Raw genomic sequence first — 25048 nt, forward strand, 5'->3', positions numbered from 1 at the left:
AAGGGACTATTCTACCAAACACTTTGGGGAAAAGAGAGATGCTGATACAAAATGGGGAAAGATGAGAAAGAACTCTGTGAGGCTGGATTTGAATTGGGAAAATATGAACTGGACTTATCAGTATGGGCCGTGATTTATGCATGTATACATATCAATATATACATACATAATGCATATGTATATATACATGTATATATTCCTTCAGAGACTGGTCCACATGAGCACAGAAGCAATGACATATTGGGGCAATGAGCACATTCAGTGCCCAGATCTGGGTTTCTAAATGTCATTTCCCACTGAAGAGACCAGGATTTCTTTAGTTTTGGCTAATTCCAGGTCTTGGACAAAGCAAAACATAAGGAAGTCTAGAACATTTGTTCTATTAGAAAGCAAAGAATTGTTCAAAGATAATAGGATGTATCAAAAAAAGAAAAAGGAATCAGCTTAAACAGGCTCCCACTGGCAAAATCTGTAAAATTTGGAGCAAAAAGAACAGTGAAAGTAAAGGGTTATTACACGCTGATTTAAAAACAAAACCCATGAGTCTATAGCAGAGATCAACAACCTTTTTCTGTAATGGGCCAGACAGTAAATATTTTAGGCTTTACAGACCATGCAATCTCTGTCACAACTACCCAGTCTGCCACTGTTGTGCAAAAAGCAGCCACAGACAAACGTAAATGAATGGGTATGGTTATGTTCCAGTGAAACTTCATATATAAAAACAGGTGTCAAGGGCCATAATTTGCTAACCCTTGGTCTATAGTGATGGTCAAAGAGGGGGAAGAATCTTGATTCCTAAATGAAAAAAAACAATGATAGAATTTGAAGGGGAAAAAAGGAATCACCATTTTGCAACTATCGATGTAATGACTGTCAGGTAAGAGTCTATGGGTGCGGATGAGGTAAACTATTAGATGAAAGGTTGATGGAGAACAGGATAGCAACCCTACAGATTATTTATTAATGACGAAGAGGAAAAGCCGTCTTTACAATTTACAGGATCTGGCAGGTAGTACACCAATGAGCGCTCAAACTCAGCATCAACAATAATTAGAAATATGGACATTACATTACCCTGATATAACGTAATACAACATTATCTATGTAATGTTCTTGACAAAAATGTTTAGCCTGAAATCTAATCATTAGGATATAATCAGGCAAATCCAGTTTGTAGGCTATTCTATAAGTCAACTGACATGGACTACAAAAATTTCAATCTTATGAATAAAAAAAAGAAAAAAGGTAGGAAACAGTTCTAGATTAAAGACACCTACCAACCAAATGCAATGTGTCATCCTTAATTTAAACCTGGTTAGAGGATGGAAGACTATATTGCTTTTGGCAATTAGGGAAATTTGAATGTAAACTATATATTAGATAATGTTACTGCATCAATATTAGATTCTTTGGGTGTGATAATGGAATTGTGGCTACTTAGGACCAGTCCCTTAGGATTCACACACTGAAGAACTCAGGGGTGAAATATGATGTATACGTTTACTTTCGGGAAAAAAAGTGGAGTTTGTGTGTGTGTAGAAAGAAAAAGAGACAGAAAGAAAAGGTTACCTCTTGGTGAATCTGGATAAAGGTTATGTAGGTGTTCACCATATTATTCTTCCAACTTCTCTGTACTTTTACATTTTTCAGAAGTTGGGGAAAATATTAAGACTTTCTGTTCAACAAAATACCAGATGGGAAAATTTAACAGACACATGACAAGCTGGGAAAAGATATTTGCAATGTCTAAATATCTTTTTAGACTTTAAGGTTATTTTCAGACTATAAGAGGAATTACTAAGAACCTCAAAAGAAAAATGGTCAAAGGATATGAACAGGCAATTTATAGGAAGAGGAAACTCAAAAGGCCAATAAGCATATAGGTATGGATATTCGAACTTACTAGTGATGAGAGAAATGCAAAATTAACAAGGCATCATGTTATCCCTATTAACTAGCAAAATTAGAAAGCTGGCTAATGTTAAGTGCGAATACAGGGGTCATGGCAATACAGGAATGCTAGTGGACTGCTCAGAGGAGTACAGAGAGGAAGCCATTCACAAGAGCAATCAGGCCATACCTAGATATGTGAAGTGTACTCACACTCTGTAACCTATGCATTCCACTCTGCGCTTATAGTTCCAAAGAAATTCTCATGACGGTCTGTAAGTGACCCTGTAAGAGGATTTCACTGCAGGGCTGTCTGTGGTGGTAAGGCAGGAGAGGCAATATGTGTAGCCATCAAAGGGGGAGTTAACGGTAGAGTAAGTACTCACTATTTTACTCCAGTGGTTAGAAATAAGAGAGCAGAAAAATAATCTAACAAAAACAGACCTTTAAAAAGGTTAAGAAATAGAATGAGCTATGCAGCCACTACGGAAAACAGTGTGGAAGTTCCTCAAAAAATTAAAAACAGAACTACCTTATGCTCCAGCAACCCCCTCTTCTTCCCATATCTGAAGGAAATGAAAACAGAGTATCGAAGAGATACATGGCACTCTCAGGGTTACCGCAGCATTGTTCACAATGGTCAAGATATGGAAACAACTGAAGTGTCCATCGACGGATGAATGCATAAGGAAGCTGTGGTGTATATATACACGATGGAACATTATTCAGCCATGAGAAAAAAGGAAACCCTGCCATTTGTAACAACACGGATGGACTTCAGGGCATTATGCTAAGTGAAGTAAGTCAGAGAAAGACAAATCTGTGTGATATCACTTATATGTGGAATCTCAAAAAGCCGAACTCCTAGAAACAGACTAGAATGGTATTTACCAGGGACTAGGGAGTGGGGGTAAAGGAGAGATGTCGGTCCAAGAGTACACATTTCCAGTTAGAAGATGAATAAGTTCTGGTGATCTAATGTATAGCATAGTGATTACAGTTAATAATACTGTACTATACGCTTGAAAGTTGCTAAGATCTTAAATGTTCTCACCACAAAAAAGAAATGCTAATTATGTGATGTGATGCAGGTGTTAGCTAATGCCATGGTGGTAATCATTCTGCAGTGTAAGTCAAATCAACGTGCTATATACCTTAAACTTACAATGTTATTTATCAGTTATATCTCAAAGTTGGAAAAAAACCAGAATGCGCTATATCACAATATTATTTATATGTTAAAATATAATTACATACAGTAAAATTACATAAGAATAATTTCTAACTGGGTGGCAGATACAAAACTATACATATGTCTTATTCATTTCTGTCTGTATATTATATTTATAAAAAAGAAAAAAGGTGAAAATAATGTGGTAAAGTAATGAAAATACTCTGGAAAGTAACACTGCCCTATAATTGCTAAGCATCATCATATAAAAGTGAAATAAAGCATTCAGTCTTTTACTCTTCCTTTTGCTTTAGAGTGACCACATCAGTCAAGGTGGCTTTGCTATGTGAGATGTTTACTTGAGGTCAATGAATCAAAAGGTATTTGCCGAGGACCTACATCTGAGCCACCACTGTTAACAATGCTACCTTATCTTTACAGGTGCTTCTTATATAGCCGTCAATGCTGAACCCTGTTTAGTCAGACAGGAAGCCCCATATGTTGTGATATGACCCCTCAATAATTCAATTTGAAAAGTACTTTAACAAATTTTATCTAAATAGAATATTAGAGAACTTAGGGTGGAAGTGTTATAATTAAACATTATGATAAATAAACTCAAAGCTCGTTTTATTGTCCAAGCAGAAGTTTTAGTCTGTTTCCTTAGAGGTGTGTCTAACTTCCTTATTAGGACTTCTTCTTTTGGGGGTAAAACCCGCAAAGTCTAAAGTTGGGCAGAATGACATGCGCTCAGCCTGCCTTCTAACAGTCACACATTTCGCTTGGCTCTCATACTCTGCATCGCCTAAATCAACATCAAAGGTAACTCAGCACCACTTTATTTCTTCTGCAGCGTCATCTACAGTTGACTCGAGTTGTTTTAAACATTGTCTTTTCTAGAATGGGATAACAATACCTTCTTTCCATACTACCCAAAAAAGTCACGTTCGTATGCATAAGGTCCACAAACTATATAAATAAGAACTCTTCACTGTCTTTTGTAAGCATTTAACACATTTTTAAGGTTTTGAAAATGGGCTGTGCTGCTTTTTATTTTACACACCATCTGAGAATTTCTTTATAATGCTGACATGAAGTTTTGTTGTTGCTGAGGTTCAGTGTCTTCTGGTGCCTCTAAGGCTTAAACCAAGACATACTCCCCTTCTGAGAGCTCATCACTGCAGATGCCACCAGCTCTTGCCAGAAGCGGGAAGGCTGTAGAGAAGATGAACCCCCTTCAAGTCTCTCAGCAGAGAGCAGGTGATTCTGCGGCATTAGCGGTCACTAAGAGGCTGTACCCACAGACTGCCCTTGGGAGGCAGGATCCCACAGGCGAGCTTCCTGCTTTGCAGGGAAGCAAAAACCTGGTCCAAAACTGCTCCGTGGTTTACAGCCCAGCCATCACGAGGCTCAAAATCTTTCTGTGGCTTACAGTTCAGCCATGAGGAAAAAACCCAAAGGTGAACCAAGGCTTGGGCCCTGAGGAGGGGACAGAGGGGCATCCAGAGGCAGGTCTGCAACAACGCATTTAGGGTTAGGAGGCAGGAAGCTGAGTGCCCTCGGGAGCCCCCAGTGCGTGGACTTCCTCTTGCTCAGGCAGAGACTTTCTCAGGAGCTAGACCTCTTAACCAACAGGCTCAGCGATCTCAGGTAGGGTCACGGGACCATAACATAATTAGGGAAGTAGGTACAGATCCAGCTGGGACTTCAAACTATGGCCACGATGCTGCAGGAAGAAGCTTTACAAAGACAATATGGAAGATAAAACTCTTCTTCCTCAAGCTTTATACACATATAAGTAGAATAACAGTACACAGAAATAAAAATGTGCTCCTTCCACCCTGTAAGTTCACCGATTATGTGCTTTTTTCAGCAAACAGGCTCTTTTACAATTCAAGTGTCCCATAGGCTACCTGGCAACCAGTGTTTCTCCTCCCTATGAATTTGTTCTTAATGTTTTTCCTCCATTGACCTCAGTGCAATCAATCTCAGTTTAGATAAAGAAGACAGGGTATAACACAGACAAGTACTCTGGGGGATCCTTGAAGAAGACAGGACTGAAGATGGCCTGCTACAGGAGAGGGCTCTGGGGTAAGGAAAAAAGCCTGGAGGTTCTAGGAGCCTGGAAGCAGGGGTGGATCAGAAAGCTTGGTTTGCAATGCCGGTGAGGCTGGCCTTACCCTTTCTTCTAGGGATCAAAGAGGAAAGGCCCTAAGCCACACCCTCCGGAAATGAACCCTTGGAGAAGGGTCATCTCCTTACGTTGCCGAGAGAAGTCTGGAGTAACAAGAACTGAGGGAAGGCGTCAGCAGGCTATTCCAGCCACTCATGCACACACAGAGCAGGCTTCCTGCAGTTCCAGGTGGTCCAGACCATGGAAGCAGAGGGAGGTCTCCTTGGATGGACCAACTTACAGACCTCATACAAACAGCTTCCCCTGCCTCTCCCTCTCCTCAATTCCCTTGACAAAGTGGAAGACTGAGGAGAGAAGTCACACTGAACCATGGAAAACTATGCTCAAGTACTAATACAAATTTACTTGTGAATAAATAAGCAGTGCATCAGTTTTCTATGCTGCCTAACAAAGTACCACACACCGAGAGGGTTAAAGCAATGCCCATTTATCATCTCTCAGTTCTGTACGGTAGGAGTCCAGGCACAGCATGACTGGTGTATCTGCTCAGGGTCTCACACATCACGGCTCAAAGTCCCCTTCTAAGCTCATGCAGGTTGCTGGCAACGTTTAGGTTGCTCTCAGCCTCTTGCCATATGGCCCCTGCCCTTTCCAAAACCAACACAAAGAAACTCCCTTGCATCAAATACCTCTCATGCTTCAAATCTCCGACATTTCTGTCTCTGACTGCCACAGCCAGATGTAGAGGGCTCATGTGTGGTTAGGTCAGGTGCCCAGATTACCTCCCTATCTTAAAGGTCAACTGATTTGGGACCTTAATTACATTTTCAAAATTCTTTGAAAATTCTACAGCAACATCTAGATGAGTGTTTGATTGAATACAATTGGGAGAAGGTGAATGAGCACCTTAGGGGCCAGGAATCGGGGGGCATCTTAGAATCCTGCCTGTCATAAGCATCATGTGTGACTGCTTGGCTAGACAGGTAAGATTTAAAAATAAGACAAAGATTTTCAAATGCCTGCTAGTGTGCTGGTCCAGTTTGTTTCCATTATCAGCTGCTCCAAAGACAGGAGGAGGGCCAAGGGGGTTAGTGTGAATTATTTGAAGATAAACCAAGCTGAGATATACAGCTGTTCTCTCAAGAGCAGAGCTTCTGACTAACTGTCCATATTTTACAAGAGTCTGAGGCTCAAAAGAATTAGGAAGAAGCACTCATGAATTAGAGACTAGCTTGGAAAGTAAGCTGCAATTTTGTGGTCAATGGCAATTTTTCTAGCCACAGAAAGATGACAATGCAGTGCCACGAAACAGCCGAAGAAATGGCTGAGTAGCTGCCCTCAGGCAAACTTTGTGAATGACAGTGACACAGCAGTCTATTAAACACAACTTTTGGCAGGAATTTGGGCCAAATCAATATGCACTACTTTGACCACTCGATTACCACAAAATCTGACCATCGTCTCAAACACATTTTAGACTGAGGGCTGAGCTGGAGTGTTGGTTGAACAGTTATAAACTGGAAAGCTAAAGAGCACCAAACATCCCTTTAGAAAAGAGGGCCTACTTGATTTTCTCGGGATACCAAAAAGTGATTAGGGAGAAATGCCTCTCATCAACTGAACTTGACAATAAACACCTCCATTTTTAGCAAGTTTATTCAATTTCCACCCTTTTAAAAGCCATTAAGTCTCTGTTTTAAACTTTTAGATTTGAAATCAAGATTTTCTTCACTTAATAATTATATAAACCAAAGAACTCAGTAAAACAAGATCCCACCCAAAGAATCTTTTAAATCTGCAATAAATGTTTGAAAAAAGGAGTTGTTATGGAAACAGAAAAATATTTAACAGCACTGGCATAAATAACTGCGGGGGGGGGTGAGTAAAGCAGGGGGTGGGGGGAAGGTGGTGGTCAGGCCCAAGATTGCTCCAGGCTGACTGCTAGAGAGAGGGAGGGGGGAAGGGGGGAAAGAAGAGAAGGGCAGAGGGAGAGGGAGGGAGAGGGAAGGGGCAAAAAAGTAGAATCAAAGAATAAATTTAAACAAAACGGATGTAAACAAAGAAAGCCTATTTTTCAAGAAAGTTAGTTTGATCAAACGTCAAAGACATTCTAGAGGGCGGTAGGGACGGCCAGGGTAGTGAGAGGAGTGAGGCCACGGCGGTTCAGAAAGCAGCCACGGAACTAGAGCTGCATCCTTGCTAAAGGACAGGAAACCATCTTGGAGACCCTGGTTGGCAACTGAAGGCAACCTGGAGTGATAAATTTCATCCGACTCAAAAGTTCTTCCAGTTACTGCAAAGGGTGTTTTAAAATTAAGAATGGCTTCTGGTTTAGAAAAAATGACCACAAGCAGTAGAAGTAGTTCACAGAAAACATAAGGCAAAACTTCAGTGCATAAGTCAAGGTACAGTGAACAATGATTTCTGATTACTTACAATTTCTGGAAGAGAATATTATGAAGTGTTCTGTTAAGGCTACTTCTCAAGTCCTAAAATTACTGCTAGACATATGAAGCTAATGAAACATTTACAGCATGGGCATTAATTAAATCAGTACATTGCTGGATCAAGAAGAAAAGGTATAGCAAATGTTTAATGAAGTGCTGCAAAAAACACTTGAAAATGCAAAACGAATTTTACTGTAGCAGAAGAAATCAGCAGGTAATCTTGCTGGACTTAAAGACAATGTACGGCATGTGTTAAGTGTGAAGTATGTGCCAGATATGTAAAGATAAATAGTGCGTATTTATCTTGATAGTCGGGTCTAGTAGGGAAGCAGACGTCAGAAGAACCAATTAGAGCAATAACCAGCACTGACAGAAGTTAGCAGAGGATGTCAGGTGTGATGAAGAACCCAATTCCCGTTTTGATGTCTCATTGCTGACAGTTTTCAAGCCCCACAATGTCCCTTCACCTTATGCCCCACATCTGGGCAAGCCCACAGGGAAGCCTGCACACTCTCTCTCTGATCTACTAAGAAGTTCACACCATGCAAGCCTGCCTAGCCTCACCCCCTAAGCATAAGAGCCAAGCCAGTTTCCTTTCTCTGCTCTCTCAAGCCATTTTTCAGACCTTGGGAGCCCTCTCTGCTCTCCCCAGAAAGCTTCATTATGTGAGGATAATAAATCTCTTCAGCCCTTCTTGGTGTGTGAACCAGTCTTGACGCCTAAAGCAAATTTTGGGTGTGGATCCATCCCAGCTCTGTGGAGTGAACGCCACACCATGGAAGCAGGGGGAAGGCAGTTTCTACCTCTGCTAGGCAGGCTGGGGAAGGCGTGTTTTACAGAGGACTGAAGGTCACTGGAGGTTCAATGGGCCAGGGAGGTTGTAACGGGCTTCAACTGGAGTTCCTACCCACTGCATGACTTTTCTTTCTCTGGGTGAAACCCTGATAATTACAGAGACACCCCCTGGAAAACACGTCCACTACCAAACACCGTCCTTATCTGAGTGATGAGGTAGCCACCTCACCTAAGCCAGGGTGATGACTGTACTACTCTGAGATTTTTCCAACTAAAGTAAAAGAAGCTATTATTCCCCGAGGAAGGGAGGCTAGAGAATGCGGGTCTCAAGAACAGTCAGTAGATTTGCTCTCATCATTGTAGGGAAAAGATACGGGCAGTGGGAGAGAAGAAGCCAACAGCAAGTGGGGCAGAGATAAGAGATGGGGGCGGGCAGAAGAAAGGCCTAGTGGTGCTGGATAACGTCGTTCCCAGGTCCCACTGCAACTCTGAACTTTCTGCAAATATATTACAGTCCTTGGAATTCCTTCTAGTATATCCTTATTTTTGCTCAACTCCTTTCAGTTAGATTTCTATCACTTAGAACCAAACAACAACAGCACTGACCAAAACAGACGGATTACGGCACTCTAATTACTGTTAATTTTCTTACAATACCAATGATGGTACTGTACTTATGCAGAATGTAGGCATGAAATGCCATTATGTCTGCTACAAATGATTAAAAAAATGAACAAAAATATGAATATGGCAAAATTTTTAATTATTGAATTTAGTTTAAGAATATATTCACTATCTGTTCTATTTTTCTGTATGATTGCATGAAACCGTCTATGAAAAATTCTTTTTGGAGAGGAGCCTCTTAAAGTATGTATAACATGCCTGGAGCTTTCAAAGAGAGTTTGGCCGTCATCTGAGCTAAGAGACTCCCAACAACAGCTGGATGTGAGACTGGCCTGCTTCCTTGGGACCCTCCCCAAGTGCCGGCCCGTGGACATCAATATTCAGGTCCTGCCCTTGAGGCTCCAGCCTGCTCGCAATTTTCCCTTCCTGAGTGCCTGCCCCTGTACACTTGGGGCTTGCTTAACCAGCTCCCACAATTAGATAAGCCAATTCCTTATAAAAACTCCACACATAAACATATACGGACAAACACACACACACACACACACACAACACTGGATCTGACTGGATCTGTTCCTCTGATTGAACCCTAATACATGTATTCACATCTGCTCCCAATTCCTACTTCTATAGATCCACTTCTACCCTTATGAGATAAAAACAAACTCTTCAGTGCTCTCAGGCTGGACACAGAAAAGTTTAAATTAAGGGTAAATTTTTTTTCCTTTTGTTTCCGCTCTTTTGCAGCAGCATATAAATTTGCTGCTTTGGGGAACAGTCCAGTCTAACCTGTAACCAAGAGCTCACAGTCTGCTTCAAACAATTTTCTTCATCGTATAACCCAACCCTCGTCTGTAGTGGTGTGCATCTGTCTGTTCGCACATCTTCAGCACATCGTCCTCTCCAGTCGTAGATTAATTCATTGATTCCTATCGGTGCTCCTTGTACATGACGCCTAATTACTCTCTAGCCTAAATATTAACTAAAAATGTTTTACATTCTGCATATCCTTTCACCTCCTAATTCCATTTTTTTTGGACTCTCCTGAGGAACTAGTAATGGTTGTGCTTAAAAGCATTAGTTTCAGCACTGATTATAAGACCAAAGAGTTTAAAACAATAAATGAATTTAAAAAATATATCCATACAATTTGCTGTTCTTTGATACCACAAAATAATGTAACAGAAAATTCTATGGAATAAAAAAATGCACAGTATATATGTTTAGAAAGCAGGTTAGGGACTTCCCTGGTGGTGCGTGGTTAAGAATCTACCTGCCAGGAATAAAGACGCAAACGTAGAGAATGGACTTGAGGACACAGGGAGGGGGAAGGGGAAGCTGGGACGAAGTGAGAGAGTGGCATGGACATATATACACTACCAAATGTAAAACAGATAGCTAGTGGGAAGCAGCCGCATAGCACAGGGAGATCAGCTCTGTGCTTTGTGACCACCTAGAGGGAAGGGGTGGGGAGGGTGGGAGGGAGATGCAAGAGGGAGGAGATATGGGAACATAGGTACATATATAACTGATTCACTTTGTTATACAGCAGAAACTAACACAACATTGTAAAGCAATTATACTCTAATAAAGATGTTAAAAAAAAAAAAAAGACTCTACCTGCCAATGCAGGGGACATGGGTTCAATCCCTGGTCTGGGAAGATCCCACATGTCTCGGAGCAACTAAGCCCATGCACCACAACTACTTAGCCTGTTCTCTAGAGCCCGTGACCCACAACTACTGAGCTTGCGCTCTAGAGCCCGCAAGCCACAACTACTGAGCCCACATGTCACAACTACTGAAGCCTGCGTGCCTAGAGCCTGTGCTCCGCAACAAGAGAGGCCACCGCAATGAGAAGCCCACGTACCACAACGAAGAGTAGACCCCGCTCACCACAACTAGAGAAAGCCCATGGGCAGCAATGAAGACCCAATGCAGCCAATAATAAATAAATAAATAAATTTATTTTTAAAAAAAGAAAGCAGGTTATAAAATAGTTTATGGTCAGAAAATACTGTTATATTTTTGTAACTCAATAAATAAATACAGATACACAGAAAAAGGACTTGAAGGATAGAAGTTCAATGTTTATGTTTCTGGGTGGTTGGATTACTGGTAAATTTTTGCTTCTTTCTCTTGATGAGCATTTTCTAAGTATACCACAGTGAACATGTACTGCTAGCATATTGGGCAAAACCCCAGTAAATTTTGTAGTGGTGATTTAATAATCTGTGGCCTAGAACAGGAATTCTTTACTAGTGCTTAAGGATCCAGATATGGACTTTGATGGGGATGGCTATAAAACCCTTGAACCTATGTGCAAAATGTTATTTGTATGTGCAACTGTGTGTGTGTGCATTTGGGGAAAGGAAGGAAGAGGTTCTGATAGCTTTCATCTGTTCTTAAAGAAAACCATGATCCAAAAAAGGTTAAAACTACCAGTCCAGAATTTTGCTTGCCCTTATCTCAATTTCTCCTATTTAGGGGTGGGGCATTCATTATGTAAGGCGTTGAGGGACAGATAATTTGGAACAGGAATTACCAATTTCGATTCAGATATTTTGCACACCTGAAAATTTCTTTATCTCAGGGGATGCATGAAATTTTCAAAACTCCCTTAAAAAAAAAATGAAGTGAAAAACGTTGGATATAACTTTTTTTTTTTTTTTTTTTTGGCGGTACGCGGGCCTCTTACTGTTGTGGCCTCTCCCGTTGTGGAGCACAGGCTCCGGACGCGCAGGCTCAGCGGCCATGGCTCATGGGCCCAGCCGCTCCGCGGCATGTGAGATCTTCCTGGACCGGGGCACGAACCCGTGTCCCCTGCATCGGCAGGTGGACTCTCAACCACTGCGCCACCAGGGAAGCCCGGATATAACTTTTGAAACAATCTCTCTAAAATGGTTACTGCTAAGCTTTTCAAAGTAAGAATACTCACTATGTTAGACTTAAAGTTTTGCTATTGTACCCTGATCTCCTCTGTCCCCAGGCTCATGGTGTCATCATAAACATGGCCCATGCCACAGTCCTAGATTGGAGTTCATCAGAGAGATAGAACTCATCATTATTTTAAAAATAATGAACCTTCTTGCTAAAGATCAAAATGCATGCCATGTTTCATTAAATATCTTGGCATTTGACAGAAGGAGACTACGGGTGATATATTACTGTGACTGGATTAAGAACTCTATGTTTTTGCCATCTCAACATCGTTTCTAAACCTTTTTATAGGACAGAAACAACAGTGATGTATTTCCTATCTGAACATTATGGTCTTTAAACCTAACACCCACAAGTCAATTTTACTATTTATATAACGACTACTTGCAAATACTGATTCCATCTGTAGGTACAAAAGGAAGCACACAAACTTCTCTCTGCAGCCCCACCCCAAAAATCCATGATCTCTGTAAACACCTGAAAAGATGGAGTTGTTATCAGATAGCTCTTCTTATGCTGACTACTCTACCATGGTTTTGTACAAGTATAACTGATATACTTGATTATTCTAGGTTTGAGATTGTAAAGAAATTATTACAGAATTAATTAAAGAATGTTAAAAAATGCAAGGCTGCCTACTGTGGTACATGTAAAAACTAAATGAAAACTTGACATTAACATCTTAGTGCAGAAGAACAGTTTCAGGTACCTGGTTTCAAATCAAAAGATTAATACACTTCCAAATTTAAAAATACCCTGAAATATTTAAACAGAAATTATTTAAATTTAATGTCTTCACTAGTAGAAAACGGTTAACTACAACTTTGACAACATTAAAAAAATTACAGTTTTCATTTATTGAATCAGAATAGACCTGCATACAGCTCCCCCTACCGACTTCCCTTTTAAATTCTTTTCTTCTAATAAATGCTGGAGAGGGTGTGGAGAAAAGGAAACCCTCCTACACTGTTGGTGGGAATGTAAATTGGTACAGCCACTATGGAGGTTCCTTAGAAAACTAAAAATAGAGCTAACATATGATCCAGCAATCCCACTCCTGGGCATATATCCAGAGAAAACCATAATTCAAAAAGATACATGCACCCCAATGTTCACTGCAGCACTATTTACAATAGCCAGGACATGGAAGCAACCTAAATGCCAATCGACAGACAAATGGATAAAGAAGATGTGGTACATATATACGATGGAATATTACTCAGCCATAAAAAAGAATGAAATAATGCCATTTGCAGCAACATGGATGGATCTAGAGATTGTCATACTGAGTGAAGTCAGACAAAGACAAATATCATATGATATTGCTTATAGGTGGGATCTAAAAAAATGGTACAAATGAACTTATTCATAAAACAGAAACAGAGTCACAGATGTAGAAAACAAACTTATGGTCACCGGGTGGGGGGGGTAAAGGAGTGGGAGGGATACATTGGAAGATTGGGATTGACATATACACACTACTATATATAAAACAGATAACTAATGAGGACCTACTGTATAGCACAGGGAACTCTACCCAATATTTTGTAAAGACCTATATGGGAAAAGAGTCTAAAAAAGAGTAGATATATGTATATGCATAACTGATTCACTTTGCCGTACACCTGAAACTAACACAACATTGTAAATCAACTTTACTCCAATAAAAATTATTTTAAAAAAAAAGGACAAACAAATTTAAAAAAACTTCCTTTCTTCTGCTAACTTACCAGAGTGGCATTACTCTAGAAGTTATATCATTTAAGATGTTCTCTTTACCTACCTGCTAAATTGGGTTGGAACCAAATATGGGTGAAGACTTGTCTTCCCCTCAGTGTATCTGAGATGTGCAAAACCTGAGACCCAGAGGCAGAAGGTAAGCAGAACTATGGTTTGAGGAAGTACTCTGTGGTTGGACCTTGTCTTCCTGTAGGATCTGCTTTTGTTTGGCCTCCTGGGTTGGTGATAATATTATTTATTTGATGATGTATAAAAGTTTGTAATTTAAAAGCATATACATCAAACAAATTAATATATTCTTCCACATCCACAAGGAAAAACGTTAAATAATAAAACTGGAAATGAAGTGCTAATCAGAAAGGTAACCAAGTTTAATGCTGCTTCTGAAGATAAGATCCTCTGAACCAGAGACTCCAAAATGTGGATATTTTTCAAACTTCAAACTTTAATATTATATGTTAGATTCATAACAGATACTTACTTCCCATTTTCAAACTGTATTCAACATTATTTACTTTCCTGATGACTAAAACATGTAACTTTCTCATACAAGATAACACAGGCAAAAGGCAAGACAAATGCATGCATAAAATATATATAATATTGCTATGGCCTGAAAATTTTAAACTTACTGTTCATGGAAATCCAGCATTGGTGGCTCAAATCGTATAGGTCTGCAATTACCCCGGTACAGAGATATACTGTAAGTAAAAAGAAAACAGCCTAAGAAGCAATTCTTCAACATATGTGTTTCCCCAAACCAAAGTCAGACACTTGAGTTTTGTCATGATAAAGTTTCTTTAAGAAAAGTGGAGTCTTATATTAGAAATATGGCGTTACTTTTTTATTAGAGGAAATCAATAAACATTTGTTTTAAAAAAAGGTGGAAAAAAAGGAGTGTTTTTCCTATTCAAAGGTATGCAAAAACAGAAACTGCTCAAATAGACTGCTGAAATTTATTTGGTTGATATAATTGATAACAATATATCTTAATATGTTCATTTGGATTTTTTTTTTTTTTTTTTGCCACACCATGCGGCTTAAGGGATCTCATTTCCTCAACCAGGGATTTAACCTGGGGCACCGCAGTGAAAGCACCAAGTCCTAACCACTGGACTGCCACGGAACTGTCTCATTTCGATTTTTAATACATGTACAATGAACAATAAATAATTACTTGTACTTGGAAGGCAATTTATAGAGATAAAAACTCATGATCCCATTGTAACTAGAGTGTCAAAGAACTAAACAAGAGTCAATTTGGGGATAGAAATTTCCAAGAACTGAAATATCTTTTTAATCTGAGAGTTTGGAACATACTGATCTATGATGTCTTGGCCTAAATATTTGAGTATCATTTCTAACTATTCCCCTTGATACTAGAACTTCTCACTAAAACAGATTCCTGAATAAGCAAACCTCCTAGACATCACCATGACCTAACATTGATGCAAAGTATAAATAACCTTGGAGAGGAGGTCCGTATACCTAAAGTCATCTGTTTACATACTGAGAGAGGGAGAAAGTCATTCAGACACTAAAGTTTCTAAACAGTAGATTATCTTTCTGCTGTATTTTAAGAAATGATGTAAGAGCAAAACCCATTCTGTGAGACTACTTTATTTCCATCACCTCTGCAATTCAAAAGAGCACAAGCTTCACATGATGTAATTTCATTCAGGAAATACAATAGAAATAGACAAGGACATACAGAAAATGTGGAAGATCTAGATTTAACTCAATTCAATAAAGATTAAATAGTCTGAGCAGTGGAATAATTGAGCTTAAAAAAATAAGGTTTAAAAGTGTTTTTAGCCTTAGCAATTAAGAGTATTACTCTGTGCTGCTTGACAATCCTTCTACATATGTTGAACATTAAAGATGACAAACACGAGAAGGAAAAGACCAAATGTAAGACTATACTTTACTAAAGCACAAAACTAAAGACACTGGGAAAATGAAGGCACAATTCCTCACAAGGCAGCTGCCACATGTAGCCAGAGGTACAGAATCTACCCCCTCTTGATTTCTGCCCTTCTTAGACATACTGTAACGAGGATACTCTTCAGCTCCTTTAAAACAATAGATACTGATGAGTTCATCAGTTTCAACAGTGTGAAACTCACACTTACATAAAATCTCCATCCAGTCAAGAAAAAAAAAATTAATGCATAAAGTAAATGTGTCTAAGTCAGTAATTCACACATATATAAACAATGACTGTGTTAGATGCTAGAGATACAAAGGAGATTAAGATACAGTTTTTTTTTCTCTCACAGAACTGAGAGCCTAATCCCCAAACTTCAAGTGGAAATGTTTAAAGTGGCCAGGCAAGGGAAAAAGGTGCGGTGCACACCCCATTCACTCAACACAAATATACTGAATGTCAGGGGCTGTCTAGTGGCTGGGCCATGAGAACAAAGAGCCTGTTCTCATGGCACTAACATGCCAATGGGGAAAACAAAATAGAACACATCACGTGATGACGTCCAGCATATAAAGACAAATCAAACACAGCAGGAACATAGACGGTCTCTCTGAGGAGGGACACTGGGGCTGAGACCTGACTGGTGGCGATCTGGAGGAAGAAAGCAGGAATGTCCTTGGCATGATGAGGAACCAGGAGGCTGAAGTGGCCAGAGTACAGGAAGGAGGGGGAGGAGACCGGAGCTGAGATCAGAGCGGTACAGAGGCCAGGTCTCCTTGCAGAAGTCTGGATTTTATCCTCAGTGTAACAATAAGCGCCTACAGTGTTTTGAGCAAGGAAGTAACATGATCTAACACATTTAAAAGGTCAAATCTGGCTGCTGTATGAAGAAGAGACTGCATGAGCCCAAGAGTGAAGCATGAAGGCCCTGCAGTTGTCCAGAGAGGAGGGGACAGCCACTGTGGTCCAGGATGACTGCAAGGGAGGGTGGTGAGAAGTGGCTCTTTTCTGAATATTTTTGGAAGCTAGAGACATCATGCTGATGGATTGATTTTGGAGTGTAGAAGAGAGGCATCAAGATGACTTAACTCTAAGATTTTGGCCCGAGAAACTGGATACGTAGTCATGACATGCAAGAGTAGGTTGGAAGTGGGGAAGGGTAGTTGGGTAGGGATTCAAGAGTATTGTTTTAGACATTTAAACTTGAGATGTCTTATCTAGATGGAGATGTCAAGTAGGCAGATAGATATACATGGTTATTGCTTTATATTAAAAAGTTACTGATTTGGGGGTACTGATCTTAAACCCAGGCATTTTGGTGAGTTAATTCTAACAGTCTATAGATTCTCTTAGATTTTCCCCTGCCATTATATGTGTTGCTAAAATGATCACTATCTTGAATTGTCTCTGTAGACAGATCACCTGCAAGTAACAACAATTCTGTTTCTTCCTTTTAAATCCTTAGACCTTGTTTTCCTTTTTCGTGCCTTATGTGGGCTAAGACCTCCCATAAAATGTTCCAAAGAAGTGGTGTCCAGCCAATTGTTATCATGACACTTACAGGATGCTCACAGAATATGAGATAGAGGGGACAATACATAACAGATAATTCTCTCATAAATAAATGCATATTTTCAAAACAACAGCAGATCTATATCTAAGGACCAATTTAATATTTGAGTGGGTACAACACAAATTGTCATAGGGATAATCTTATCTTAACAAAACCCAAAATTCAATAACATAGCTATCACATACCTACAGCTGATTGAAATGGCTGCTACTGTTTATTTAGAATGGCCATGACACTCCTTAGTGCTTTATTAACAGAAAGCAAATGTCTACAAATCCATAATGTTGAAAAATAAACTGGGGAAGAAGCAATATGAAAAACGGTGCCCTTTGTCAATTTCAAAGAAACAGAATCTTAGACATTATAAAAGTAATAACATGATTTTATGCTTTCGGCAGTGATTGTATTTTTTCTGAAACTCAATACAATATTTTATTTTCACTAAAACATTAACTGTTTATTTGGGGAGAAGGAGATGAATAAGGGCTATTCTGACTTCAAGCGAGGGAACAACTGGAGAGATACATGAAATCTGTGTTGCCTGGTGAACGGTTAGGTCGAAATTAAGCACACAAGACCTTCCCAAATGAAGCACACAAAACATTCTTGGAGCTTTGGGAATTTGTTTAAACTGTGAAATTTAAAATATTTTCCTAGGGGCAATTACTACCTAAACAAAAGGTTCTCTTCGGCCCAGTATTTCATAACGAATGATTTGTGGTCTACCTACATCTTAATCATCTAGGATGCTTGTAGAAATGCAGATTCCAGGGCCCCACGCCTCTCGATTCTGATTCCTTACATCTAGTATGGAGCCCAGAAACAGGCACTTTTATGTCCACTCTCACACTTGGGAACTACTCTTTTGTAGCTTGATCCACAGTAAGCGTTGCAAGCAGAAATAAGAGGGGAATAAAACCACTTTAACAAGTAAAACCTTTTAAAAAGTCACCAACAGTTTAAAATGGTCCCCTGTATGACTTTTATTAGAGACAGCTATATAGTGACTTAAGAGAAAAGATACAGATTACTCCTATATCAATATTTTCCAATAAATCCATTTTAGCTTAAATTTTCATTTCCCTAAGGACTAATGATGTTGAACATCTTTTCATTTGTTTACTGCCCAATCAGATATCTTCTTTTGCAAAGTGTCTGTTCAAAGTATTTTAACTGGGATGTCTTAATTTTGAGTTTAAGAGTTCTTTATATATTCTAGATACATGTCCTTTGTCAAATGTATGTACTGTATCTTCTCCCTGTCCCTCCTTTTCCTATTATCAATGATGTCTTTTGGGGAGTGACATCATCAAGATGGTGACGTAGGTCATTCTTGACTTCAGTTCCCCTCACAAGAAGACCACCCAACAACGACCCATAGATGAGATACCATTGTGAAAATCCCAAAATACAGGGGTGAGGCTCAAGAACATCCTTGGACCACAGAGAGCAGGAAAGAAGAAGAAGAAAAAAAAAACTGTATTAGAAAGGTAAGAGAAATGGCTATACTCTGGTCATATCACCTCTCTACCAGGCTGGTACAGCGCTGCACTGAGAGGGCCCCCTAGCGCCTACAGTTTCTCAGATGGGAAAGAGAGAGCCCACGGTGGACATCTAGCTCCCCCAGTGTTGTGGGGAGATAAGTGGACATCTAGAGTTATGAGGCCCAAAGAACCCCACACAGGTTGAACTTGAAAAGGCCTACAATGAGACACATTATGATTAAACTGTCAAAAGGCAAAGGCAAAGAGAGAATTCTGGAAGTAGCAAAAGTGACACATCACATACAAGGAACACCCCACTCCCCACCCCATAAGACTACATTAGTCCCCCCTCAACTGTGGTTTCACTTTCTGTAGTTTCAGTTACATGCGGTCAACCATGGTCTGAAAATATTAAATGAAAAATTCCTGAAATAAAAAATACATGTTTTAAACTGCACACCCTTCTGAGCAACATGATGAAACTTCCTGCTCTGCCCTGCCCGAGACATGAATCATCCCTTTGTCTACTGTACCCTTGCTGTATATGTGATCCACTGTCAGTATAGGAAAAAAACAGAGTATATATAGTGTTTGGTACTATCAGTAATAGTGTAGTGTTTGGAATGTATGCCCCGCAGATAAGAAGGAGGTACCGTACAGGTGGATTGCTCAACAGAAATTTTGTAGGCAAAGAGAGAGTGGGATGACATTCAAACTACTGAAAGAAAATAACTGTCAAACAACAATACTATACCCAGCAACGCTGTCATTCAGAAATCAAGGAGAGAGAAAGACTTCACTGAACAATCAAAAGTTGAGGGGGTTCATCATAGCCACTTCCGACGGCTGACGGGTTTAGTCTGACAACTGGTGTTGAAACCATTCACAGTTATTATAATATTTGAAATGGCTGGGTTTAAGTCTACCATCAAAATTACTACAGTCTTCAAGATCTATGCAAAGTAGTACTGTTTTTTGCATATATGTCACTTCATGTATGGCTAAAAGCTCCAGAGCTAGAAAATTAATCTAAGTATAAACCCAAATGGAATCTTAAAAAACAACTTAAGAACATTCCTTTTAACTTTTTCACAAAATTTATAACAGATATTAGACAAACTGCAATTGTGAGCAGACTTTATCTGCCATTAAGGTATTAGCAAGTTCTGGCTCTAACTATAATCTTCTAGATGCTTATGGTTAACTGTAGGCAACCAAAATGGTTGTACTTAATAAAAAGCAAACTATACAGTCAATTAAAGAACCTCAACCACCTTAATTTGAAAAGTACTCCGTAGCCCAGTATTTTTGGCTTATATCCTAGAGATACCAGGAAACTTAAAGATCAGAAGACTCTGGTTCTTCTTGTGGACACTGTGTATACACATACACACACAGATACACACATGTATCCTTCTTACCTAACTGTATACACCAACATTTCCAGCTCTTATAACAACATAATATAATAACAACACTGCTCCCAATATCAAACCTTTGCACTAGCTGTTCCTCTGTCTGAAATGCTCTGCCCTAAGATTTTCACCAGGTAAGCTGAAACATCATTTCAGAGAGGCCTTCGTTATGGTCAAATCTAAAGAAGCAATGGAGTCTTGTCTATCCCAGACCTTTCTCTAACTGATACTTTGTTCATTTATTTGGTGGCTTGTTGTCTATTTTCCCCATTAGCACACAGGTTTTACCAGGGCAGGAGTCTTGACTATCTGGCCCAGCCAGCACTGTGGTAGTTTTAAAATGTGTTCACAAATTCTCTGATCTGCCTCTCTTCAAGAGGTGGGGGCTTAATTCTGCTCTCCTTGGGGGTAACTTCCTATGAATAATATATGGTAGAAGTGACTGTGTGACCCAATTACAAAAGACACTGTGGCTTCCTCCTTGTGCTCTCTCTTGGATCTCCTGCTCTAGGGTCTCCAGCTGCTGTGACACAGGAACATTCAAGCAGTCCTACGGAGAGTTCCACACGGCAAAGAACTAAGGTCTCCTGCCAACAGCCAGTAAGGAACTGAGGCCTTCTGCTAATAGTATGTGAGTAAGCCATCTTGGACAGGACCCACCGGGACCAGGCCTTCAGATGACTGCAGCTTCGGTTGATGTCTTGGCTGAAATCTCACGAGAGACCCTGAGCCACAACTACTTAGCAGAGCTGTTCCTAAATTTCTCACTCACGGAAGCAGAAAAATAATAAATGTCTGCTGTTTTAAGCTTCTAGGTTTGGAAGTAATTTATTACATAGCAATAGATAACAAACACAATGACTGAATCACTAATTCTTAGAACAATGCCTGGTGTATGTAAAGATTCCAGTAAATATTTGCTGAATGACTGAACAAATAAATTAACCAACACCCACAACTTATGTAACATTTTAATGTTTGCAAACTACTGTTACCCAAATAAGTCTCTCATTTGGTCCTTACAGCAACCTTATATAATGCATAGCCTTATATCACATATAAGATACATCAGGCCGAGAAATGATCTTCCCCAGTCTGCAAATGAAAGTCATGCTCAGAGCAGTTAAATAGTTTTTCTCCAGGCTACACATCTGGTGAACACAGAACTCAGGTCTCTTTAATTCCTAATCTCCCACCATAGGGCTCCACAACCCTAGGAAAAGACATTCATAAAAGGTGGCCTCACGTCCCAAAATATTAAATCATTACTGGTACTCATTATAACATTTTGGTGTTCAACTAAAATAAACACTGATGGAACACTATGTGCACATTATCCACCATTATATTATGTAGCTGGCATCTTTTTAAACAAAATATTATCATGTAATTGATAACTGTATTAACACAAATTAGAAAGGGTGAACCAGAAGGTAGGAGAGAAACATAAAAAAGAGTATCTTGGAAAATTCTTTCATAGTTTTACTTCCCATGATCCTGAGGTCGTGAAAGCAGCAGCTCTTCTCTTTGCGGAATGTGCTGGAAGCCCTTGGGGCTGAAGCAGATAGTAACCTTTGTGGTGGAGACGGAGCAAATGGTAGCCAGAGACTAGCTTCACCACCACTAGCTACAGAATCATTTTGTAACTAAGCTTTTCATGATATAAATTTCCCTGGAGCAGGTTAAGCTTCACTTACAGAATGAGAGTTTTCACTCAGGAGATCATGTATAGGCAATACAAGAAAGGATGGGGCTGAATCTCTTGCCTTACTAGAAGAGTCACAGGGCAGCAAATGGACTATACAACTGGGGAGTACAAGAAGTCAGAAATTGGCGCAGAGATGACTACAGGAGTTCAAAACCACAAAGCGTCCATCTCAGCAATCTCTAATGCTCAGCAGAAACGGGGGTACCCCCAAGGAGAAGCTGGTAGAGGCAGCCAGTAGTGGAGACCAGGAGCTGCAGTCAGAGGCTAACTTCACCTCAGCTGTGCCTTAGGCCTTGTGGACTGTTTTGATGATGAAAGTGAGACACCATGTGAGGCACACCCATGTGTCTCAGGTACCTGATCCCCTACAACTAAGCCCTGAGGCTTCTATCATTGGATTATAATATACTCTTCAAGTGAGCCACCTTCTTTCAGAAAGCAGATTGCCTTTGTCATTTCATCAACACATATGCTTTATAACCTCATCAGAAGCTGTGTCTCTACTGTCCTTCAAGACGTCTCAAGGCAGGGAGTGTACCCACAGCCCCAGCACAGAGCAGACTGTGCAGACTCTCACCTCTCTTCTCTACCATGTAAGCTCCATCACGACTACTTTCCTTCATGTGCCTCCACTGGCTCCCCTATGCCTCTTTCAAAGCATTTCCCCTCTAATTCTTAACTAACTCTATATCGCTCTTCTGGCTAAAGAGAGAAAACACAGCGAACACTGAAGGATTCCATACTTGATATAAGAATATCAAAGGGAATGCAACACGGGGCTGGTGATCAGAAGATAATGAATTCTACCTGAAACCCTGCCAGTCTAACCTTGTTAGCACATCCCTTGGTTCTAAGAATCTCAGAGTCCTCATGTGTCAAACAAGGGGGGTCAACAAGACAACCAGTTAGGGTCTCCTGTAATTAGAATCATCTCTCCTTATACGGTAACTTCCTCTGCCAGGGGCCTGCAGGTAGACCCTTGATGACAACTGAGGGCAGCACTGCTCAGCCCATAAAAAGCGGGGAGGACCACGGGAGAGGTCACTGGGAGCTATAAAGCCGAAACTCTTCCAAAGCAAGGGGAGTTTCAGCTACAAGTAAACCCCTTTGCATGTGATGCGGAAGGAATGCTACACAATGCACGACATGCAAATTCAGATTTAAACTTGGTCTTCCATACACAATACTTGAAATACATGATATAATGTGATTTACTATTTGTTTTCCCTCCTCACCAAAAAAAGTATGGGGAAAACGGAGAGCGGGAATCCCCCAGAAAGACCTAAAAGTATGTCAGTATCTTACTAAATACATAAAATTTTATATATTAAAAATACATATATATACCTATTACTGCCTTACCTTTTCTGTTGGTATGAACTGAGTCCAAGTGTTGTCTCAGTCTGTGAAGGAAGAAAACAATGGTGAAAACATGGAAACCAAATCTTTATACTACAGACATACAGAATATCCAACATATTTTATTACAGTTTCAACTTTGACCTTATACTTACTTCCAGGTTAAACCTGATCCCTATGAAATGATTTGTCACACCATATAATTCAAATGAGAGAATAATTTGGATTAAATTTTAAACACACATGGAAGTAATGCAAAGTAATAGGATTGATTTTTAGAAGCTTGTCAAACCAATACATCCTATGAGAAGAGTCCTCTTTCCAATTACTGTGTGAGGCTACCCGTGTCTCTACTGTTCACTCCTTCCCAACTGTGTGCAGGTGCTGGTCTATTATGGTTCCTGCCACCATGGAGCTTGAGGTACGGGGCGGGGTAGGGGTAGGCGGAGTCAGTTATTTTAAAACGAAATAAATATATGTTTATACATTGAATAAAAGGACTTTGGAAAAATTGGAAAGATGTTATGAAAGAGAATAAATAGGTGACATGCTTAAATATGTCAGGAGGGAAGCCCTGTCTGAAGAGATAACATTTATACTGAAACCTAAAGGATAAAGAAGAGCTGTGTTTGGAGGTGGGATTTTGTGGTGGTGGAGAAAACAGCACATGCAAAGGTCCTAGTACAGGAAAGAGCCTGGATGCTCAAGAAACAGATGGCAGGTCTATGTGGCTGGAGTTTAGAGAGAAGAGGGAGAGAAGCAGAAATGAGGTTGGAGGTGAGGCAGTGCCCTATTGTGTTGTGCCCTGGTAAGAAGCCATGCTAAGAAGTCTGGATTGTGTTGTACTCTAAATGTAGTACAAGGGGACTGAAGTTGCAGGGGAGAAACAGAGACACAGACGTGGTCTAGACGATTTAAGTGTTAAAGACATTATTTTGGCTGTAGTGTAGGATATGGATTAGAAGATCAGCAATCACACTTCTAGGTTTATACCCCAAAGAACTGAATGCAGAGAGCAGGGACTCAACAGTTATTTAGATATCCATGTTCATAGCAGCATTATTCACAATTGCAAAGCCTGGAAGCTACGCAAGCACCTACTGATGAATAAATGAAGAAACAAAATGTGGTGTATACATACAAAAAAATATTATTCAGCCTTGAAAAGGAAGGAAATTCTGACATATGCTACAACATGGATGAACCTTGAAAACTAAGCCTACACTTAGACTAAATGAAACAAGCCAGTCACAAAAGGACAAAAACTATATGATTCCATTTACATGAGGTACTTAGAGTCGACAAATTCACAGAGACAGAGAGTAGAATGCTGGTTGCCAGGGGCTGCAGTAGGGGGAATGGGGAATTGTTGTTTAATGGGCACACAGTTTCGGTTTGGGATGAAAATAAAAGGTCTGGAGCTAGATGGTGGTGATGCAGAAACAAATGCGAATGTACTTAATGCCACTGAAATGTACACTTAACAATGGTTAAAATTGTAATTTTATGTTATGCATGTTTTACTACAATAGAAAAAAAAGCTACAGCAATCAAGACAGTGTGGCACCAGTATAAAGACAGACAACACAGATCAACAGAACTGGAGAAAACTCAGAAACGAACTCACGTTTATAGTCAACTTGATTTTCAACAAAGGCATCAATGTAATTCAGTAGAGAAACATGTATCTTTTCAACAGATGGTGCTGGAACAACTGAACAAAGCTTGGGGGAAAATGAACCCTTACCCTTGTATCACACCAGGCACTCAAATTAATTTTGGATAAATCATAGTTCTAAGCATAAAAACTAAAATTATAAAGTTTCAACAAAAAAATAG

The 25048-nt window shown here is 39.8% G+C and overlaps 1 protein-coding gene across 3 annotated transcripts in view; it reads right to left on the reverse strand.

Moving 5' to 3' along the window:
• TMEM131 (transmembrane protein 131) overlaps positions 1–25048 on the reverse strand; it is a gene marked incomplete at its 5' end in the record, with an annotated part of 192081 nt that overhangs the window by 105144 nt on the left and 61889 nt on the right. For all 3 annotated transcript variants that reach the window (XM_082672565.1, XM_082672564.1, XM_082672563.1), the window contains 2 exons: positions 14376–14444; positions 23213–23253. In XM_082672565.1, the coding sequence (XP_082528691.1) occupies positions 14376–14444; positions 23213–23253 (110 nt within the window). The remainder of the gene's footprint in view (positions 1–14375; positions 14445–23212; positions 23254–25048) is intronic.

The sequence above is a fragment of the Grampus griseus genome (genome assembly GCF_964374135.1).
Source record: "Grampus griseus genome assembly, chromosome: 15".
NCBI classification, from domain to species: Eukaryota; Metazoa; Chordata; class Mammalia; order Artiodactyla; family Delphinidae; genus Grampus; species Grampus griseus.